This window comes from Chiloscyllium plagiosum, chromosome 12, assembly GCF_004010195.1.
Source record: "Chiloscyllium plagiosum isolate BGI_BamShark_2017 chromosome 12, ASM401019v2, whole genome shotgun sequence".
Classification (NCBI taxonomy): domain Eukaryota; kingdom Metazoa; phylum Chordata; class Chondrichthyes; order Orectolobiformes; family Hemiscylliidae; genus Chiloscyllium; species Chiloscyllium plagiosum.
The window spans coordinates 51,089,593-51,097,303 of NC_057721.1; the positions used below are offsets into that span (position 1 = coordinate 51,089,593).

Genomic DNA, 7,711 nt, shown 5'->3' on the forward strand with positions numbered 1-7,711 from the left:
ACTGCAGTGGTTCAAGACTTCAGCTCACCATCATCTTCTCAAGGGGCAACTAGGAATGGACGATAGAGAAAAGAAAAAATAGTGACAATAAACAGTAATAATTGGAAATGAATGCACGGAACTCCACTTTAAAATATACAAGATCAGTTTGGTTGTGTTTCACATGCTTTTCTGGGTGAAAGGCCAGCAAAGCTGACATTTCCCTCTCACGAGGGAATAAAATGAATCAAATCCCAGTTCTCAGAAATCTCGGGAGGAGTTTTGAGGCTTCCAGAAGATGTCGTCACAGGGTCGTTTAAATTTTAAAAACTACTGACAGCTATGACATTTTCGTTAAAGCACGATTCCGATTCTGATAATGGACACCATAGGTTATTCCCACACATTGAGTAAACTGGGCGCTGCCCTATCTACGCCGATTAAAGAGGTGTGACCTTCGCATCATTTCACATTCCTGGAAAGTACCCCACCTAACAGTCGCAGAGCGAAGCGCAACACTCGCCTTTCCCACACCTCGGCTCATTATCCTTCTGCTAACTTATTCTTGTAGGGGAGAGCCAAATTTTACCCCAGTTATTAGTCTGCCCCGTTCGCTGCCAACTTGTGAGAAGTTACTCTCAACTTCAGCCTGGATTTCACCTGAAGCCGAGACTTCCGGGGTTCCGGCAACTAAATGCTCTGGGAAGTTTGATACAGTATTGAAAAGTGAAACCAAATCCGACTGAATTTTCCTTTGAGGACCTTGCTTACAACATGGCAGTAGCAACGCCAATACCAATGATCGATTTTCGATCCAACAGCGCTCAAATGAACAACACAGAAGAGACACTCCTTCCGGAGCCGGAGCCGTCCCTCCAGGTGAGCTGTAGCTCTCCTCAGCCAACTATTAAAGGGAGATTTAAAACTTCCAATCGCTGGCTTGGTCATAATTTGAGTTGTTTCTCGTGGATTCACTGGCATAGAACACCTCTTCGTTAGAATTTTCTCCTCTCTGCCATTGTGATCCCAGCCTGTCAGATTATTTAGGGGAAAGTTGAAAGGTTCACATTAGCGCTCACTGGGCGTGCGAATACACAGGCAAGTCGTCAGACTGGATTGGAACCGTATATCTGAAAATAAAAACGTGCACGTCTTCCTAAAGTCCCAAGAGGTTATTTGACAAGTATAATATCCTGAACTGAAGAGGTTGTTGGGCAGGCTAATGTCGGCTCCGATTTAGATGCAGGTACAGTTATAGCATTCAAAAGACTTTTGGACAAGTACGTGGATAGGCAAGGTTTAGAGGAATATGCGCCAAACGTAGGCAAATGGGATTGGTTTAGTTTGAGAAAATTCTCAGTATGGACGAGTTGCATTGAAAGGTCTGTTTCCATAACTCTATAAATCAGATGAAAAACAAAATACTGTAATCCTGATGCTGCAAATCTCACAAATGAACAGAAACTGCTGAAGAAGTTCAGGAGGTCTGGCCATTTCCCCACTTTAACCCTCCCTGTCTATTATAATTAACTCCTTGACCAGCTTTTCTCTTTTAATTGAAGTGAAAATGTCAACTCTTTTTCCCTCCCAACAAGTGCTGCCAAGCATGCAAATTTATCCAGCATTTCCAATTTTTGTTACAGTTCAAATGTTTGACAGTTTTTGATAGTACTTGACAAATAGTCATTTGCCAGGCCACCAGGAGAATTCAAATGTTGTTGTAGGATTTTTCACATTCGCCTGCTTCTAAAGGCAATCTGCTGTTAAAGCAGAAAAGCTGGTGAGAGACATAATGCAAGTGGACAGAGAGGGCTGAGGAGGGGAAAGAGCAGAATAAGAGGCAGTAGCATGATGTTTGTATTGTATCATGATGTTTCTTAAATCTTTAACAGTGGCAAAGATTTCTATTAGTTTACGTAATCGTCTGGATTCATATTTTGATTGTTTCTGCAGGAAGGACGGAATAGACAATGGAACATTCAGTGTTGCAGAGAGACATACAATAGAAATATCCGCAATAAAATCAAAAGCTGGAAGTGTAAAGTGCTGATCGTGTTATCTTCTATAATTTTAATAACCACAATCGTGATTCTTGGCATAAGTGAGTAGAATATTTAAATGATCAAAGTAAAATATTGTATTGTACAGATCTCATTGCTGATGCAACACAGTCTGGGAATATTGTTCAATCCTAGAACATTTGGGGGTGTATTTCTTAATTTTTGCATTGATAGATTTTACACTCACATTTCATCTCTACTTCTTAATTAAAATTATACTTAAAGAAATAATTATGTTGACATGTTATGGATCAAATTGCAGTTCGGTCTCCTGAGAATTTTGGTGAATCATGCATGTCAGGCCTACTCTGTTTAACAAGATCACGGCTGATCTGATGGTAGCCTCAGCTCTACATTCCTGTCTAGTTGCTATACCTCTTCACTCCCCTATTAGTCAAGAATCTATCTAACTCAGCCTTAAAAATATTCAATGGCCCTGCATTCACTGCTCTCTGGGGAAGAGAATTCCACAGATTAATGACCCTCTTAAAGAAAATAAATCATCACCAAGGGTGACTCCTTACTTTTCTGTTATGACCCCCTGGTTCTAGTCTCTTCCACGAGAGAAAACATCCTCTTGGCACACAAAGTTAATTCCCTTCAAGATCTTATATGCTTCTGTAAGATCATGTATCATCATGCTCATCAAACTCCAAAGGATACAAGCCAAACTGATGCAATGTTTTGTTAATAAAATAACCCACTCATCTCAGCAATCAGTAGAGTGAACCATCTTTGAACAGTTTCCAATGCTACTCTATTCTTTAGGAGAAAGTGAGGACTGGAGAAGCAGAACATAAAAAATACATTTCATAGCTTTCTATTGCAAATCTTTGGACTTTAAAAGAAAGATGGAGAGGTAAAAGAGAGAAATAATTAGAAGTCATTCATAACCAAGTTATTTCATACAATTAACAGTCCACCTTCTTGAGCAGTTTGGGTTTAAAGGATGGATATTAAATGCTGGCTGGTCAGTGACACCCACATCTCATGAGTAGACATATAAACAAATGAATCTGGTATTGTTGTCATACAGTTGGTCTTCATATGAAAAGTGCCATTTTGTTAGAATTAATAATTAGTTGCTTTTCATTTTTAAATTTGTCATTTTAAACTTCAACATAAGTAAATCTCTTACACATCAGTTCTGCATTTTACACCATCATTCCTCAGCACCTGACTGAACAGCTGAGTCTGCTGAGCCTAAATACCTTCCTTTGTAACTGAATCCTGGACTTCCTGACTGGAGACCTCAGTCAATCTGGATTGGGAACAGCATCTCCAACACCATCACACTGAGCACGGGGCGGCCCCAGGGCTGTATGCTCAGTCTACTGCTGTTCATCCTACTGACACACAACTGCAGCGATGCACAGGTTGAATCACATCATTAAGTTTGCCGATGGTACGACTGTAGTGGGTCTCATCAGCAGGAATGACGAGTCAGCATAAAAAGAGGAGGTGCAGCGACTAACGACTGGTGCAGAGTCAACAGCCTGTCTTTGAACGTGGACAAGATGAAAGAAATGGCTGTTGACTTCAGGAGGGCATGGTACGACCACTCTCCATTGGACAGCGACGGCTCCCTGTGGAGATTGTGAAGAGCACCAGATTTCTTGGCATACACCTGGTGTAGAATCTCAACTGGATCCTCAACACCAGCAGGCTGAGGAACGCCCACCTCCCACCCTGTATCCCCACACATTCTACAGAGGGTTCACTGACAGTACTCTGAGCTGCTGCATCACTGCCTAGTTTGGGAATTGCACTGTCTTGGATGGTAAGACCCGACAATGGATAGTGAGGACAGCTGAGAGGATCATCGGGCTCCCTTCCCTCCATTACAGACATCTACACTACACGCTGCTTCTGAAAAGCTAAGAGTATTGTGGAAGAGCCCACACACCCCTCACTCAAACTTTTCTCCATCCTACCATTTGGCAGAAGAGACCGGAGCATTCCATAAGACATAGGAGTGGAAGTAAGACCCTTTGGCCCATCAAGTTCACTCTGCCATGGCTGATGGGCATTTCAACTCCACTTACCCACATTCTCCCCATAGCCCTTAATTCCTTGCAAGATCAATAATTTATCAATCTCTGTCTTGAAGACATTTAACATCCCGCTCCCCACTGCGCTCTGTGGCAATGTATTCCACAGGCCCACCACTCTCTGGCTGAAGAAATGTCTCCTCATTTCCATTCTAAATTGACCCCCTCTAATTCTAATGCTGTGCCCACGGGTCCTAATCTCCCCGCCCAATGGAAACAACTTCCCAGCGTCCACCCTTTCTAAGCCATGCATTATCCGGCAAGTTTCTGTTAGATCCCCCCTCAACCTTCTAAACTGTAATGAATACAATCCCAGGATCTTCAGCTGTTCATCGCATGTTCAGCCTACCATTCCATGGATCATCCATGTGAATCTCTGCTGGACATGTTCCAGTGCCAGTATGTGCTTCCTGAGGTGTGGGACCCAACATTGGACACCGTATTCTAAATGGGGCCTAACTAGAGCTTTATAAAGTCTCAGAAGCACATCACTGCTTTTATATTCCAACTCTCTTGAGATAAATGACAACATTACATTTGCTTTCTTAATCATGGACTCAACCTGCAAGTAAACCTTTTGAGAATCCTGGACTAGCACTCCCAGATCCCTTCATACTTTGGCTTTATGAATTTTCTCACCGTTTAGAAAATAGTCCATGCCTGTATTCTTTTTTCCAAAGTGCAAGACCTCACATTTGCTCACGCTGAATTTCATCAGCCATTTCCTGGACCACTCTCCTAAACTGTCTAAATCTTTCTGCAGCCTCCCCACCTCCTCAGAACTACCTGCCTATCCACCTAATTTTTTCATCAGCAAACTTCACCAGAATGCCCCCAGTCCCTTCATCCAGATCATTGATATATAAAGTGAGCTGCAGCCCCAACACTGAACACTGTGGGACACCACTTGTCATCAGCTACCATTTCAAAAAATAACCTTTTATCCCAACTCTCTGCCTTCTGTCAGACAGCCAATCCCCAATCCATGCCAGTAGCTCACCTCCAACACCATGGACCCTCACCTTACACAGCAGCATCCCGTGAGGCACCTTATCAAAGGCCTTTTAGAAGTCCAGATAGATAACATCCACTGGGTTTCCCTCTTGTTACCTCTTCAAAGAATTCTAACAGGTTTGTCATGCATGAACTCCCCTTACTAAATCCATGCTAATTTGTTCTAATCTGACCCTGTACTTCCAAGGATTTAGAAATCTCATCCTTAACAATGGGTTCTAGAATTTTATCAACAACCGAGGTTAGGCTAATTGGCCTATAATTTTCCATCTTTTGTCTTGATCCTTTCTTGAACAAGGGGGTTACAACAGCGATTTTCCAATTATATGGGACTTTCCCTGACTCCAGTGACTTTTGAAAGATTACAACCAACGCATCCTCTATTCCTCAATCACCTCCCTCAGAACTCTAGGATGTAGCCCATTGGAGCCTGGAGATTTATCAATTTTTAGACCGTTTAGCTTATCCAGCACTTTCTCTTTTGTAATCGCTATCATACTCAGCTCTGCCCCTGACTCTCCTTAATTGGTGGAATATTACTCATGTCTTCCACTGTGAAGGCTGACGCAAAGTACTTATTAGGTTCTTCAGCTATTTCCTTATCTCCATTCCTGCATTAATGTGGACCAGCTCAATGTCTACTTTTGCCTCTCATTTTTTTTCTTATTGAAAGAAACTTTTACAATCATTTCTAATATTACTGGCTAGCCTACCTTCATATTTCATCTTCTCCTTCCTTATTCCTCTTTGTTATCCTCTGTTTGTTTTTGTAGTCGTCCCAATCTTCTGATTTTCCTGTGCTGTTGGCCACTTTCTAGGCTCTATCTTTTTCTTTTATACATTTCCTAACTTCCTTTGTCAGCCATGGCTGTCTAATGCCTCCCCCACCCTGGATAATCCATATTTTCTTTGGGATGAATGTCTGTACTGTGTCCTCAATTACACCCAGAAACTCCTGCCATTGTTCCTCCACTGTCTTCCCTGCTAGGCTCTGCCTCCAGTCAATTTTCATTAGTTCTTCTCTCATGCCCCAACAATTACCTTTATTTAACTGTAACACCATTACACCTGATTTTGCCTTCTCTCTTTCAAACTACAGACTGAATTCTACCATATTATGATTGCTGGCTCCTTAGTGTTTCATTACTTTAAGATCTCTTATAAAATCTGCATATAAATTTGGTTTCTCATGGCCAGACTATGTAACAGTTTCTTCCCCCAAGCCACCAGGCTCCTTAACACAGTATGATCAGACTCTATTCCACTTGAAATTCCTTGCCAGACTTCAAATTGCTGCTGGAAAATGTCTATTATTTATCATTCTTCTATTACACTGTAACTTGTGTGTTTTGCCCTTCTTATGCACTTTATGTCATGTATGATTGTGTAGTTTGTGCTGACCATGTCACACCCTCAGTCCTGGAGGAACGCTGTCTTGTTTTTACTGTATCAGCTATATATTGTAGAAATGACAAATAAAGGTTACTCTACTCTACTCATGTTTAATAACAAATTTTCCTTCTGTTTTTAAGAAGCCACTTCATATGATGATGACTTTATTGATCCAAAACTCAAAATTTATGGAATTTCTCAATATTACATTGGACGTATGACACGTGAACCAGTGATACCTCATTGTAAAAACTACTCATTGGTGTTAAAAAATATGGTAAGTAACTTAGAAAAAATAATATGTTATAAATCATTTGGAAAAGTAGATGTGGTACTGTATTCACTTTTCTTGTTAATTTCTGAGAGAATGTTTACAACAAAGTTATAGAATCTGAATTTTTGATTAGATGAGACTCCCTACAGTGTGGAAACAGGCCCTTTGGCCCAACAAATCCACATCGACCCTCCAAAGAGTAACCCGCCCAGTCCCATTTCCCTCTGCCTAATGCACCTAACACTACAGGCAGTTTAGCATGGCCAACTCACCTGACCTGCACATCTTTGGACTGTGGGAGGAAACCTGCACAGACATGGGGAGAATGTACAAACTCCACACAGACAGTAGACCAAGGCTGGAATCAAACCTGGGAACCTGGTGCTGTGAGGTAGCAGTGCTAACCACTGAGCCACCCTGCCACCCAATTGATTGCAATTAAATAATATATGTTAATTCCAGTAAAATTGCAGATCACCTTAAATATTCTAAAATTCTTGGTTATAATCCCTTGGTTACATAATATAGCTTAATTCAGAAACTGTTTGTAAACTGGCCTAATTGTTTAATTAATAGCACCACATATTAAAATCTTCTGTAATATTTTCTTTCCAATCATCCTCTAAATATTAGGTTGGGTGGATGCACAACTATGGTGGGAGGTTTAGCTATTTTGAACGCAGGTGGTGAAGCAGTTTGGTGGTCTACTCAACCAGGAACCACTTAGAATCATAGAGTCATAGAGATGTACAGCATGGAAACAGACCCTTCGGTCCAACCCGTCCATGCCGACCAGATATCCCAACCCAATCTAGTCCCACCTGCTAGCACCCGGCCCATATCCCTCCAAACCATTCCTATTCATATACCCATCCAAATGCCTCTTAAATGTTGCAGTTGTACCAGCCTCCACCATTTCCTCTGGCAGCTCATTCCATATA

General features: G+C 41.5%; 1 protein-coding gene across 2 annotated transcripts in view; it reads left to right on the forward strand.

Moving 5' to 3' along the window:
• The first annotated feature begins 414 nt into the window (after positions 1–414).
• The window catches only part of LOC122555252 (suppressor of tumorigenicity 14 protein homolog), a 69,351-nt gene continuing 62,054 nt past the window's right edge, over positions 415–7,711 (forward strand). The window contains exons 1-3 of one of the 2 annotated variants that reach the window (XM_043701047.1): positions 415–858; positions 1,933–2,080; positions 6,637–6,773. In XM_043701047.1, the coding sequence (XP_043556982.1) occupies positions 754–858; positions 1,933–2,080; positions 6,637–6,773 (390 nt within the window). In that variant the 5' untranslated portion in view covers positions 415–753. The remainder of the gene's footprint in view (positions 859–1,932; positions 2,081–6,636; positions 6,774–7,711) is intronic. The other variant, XM_043701046.1, reaches the window with a different exon arrangement.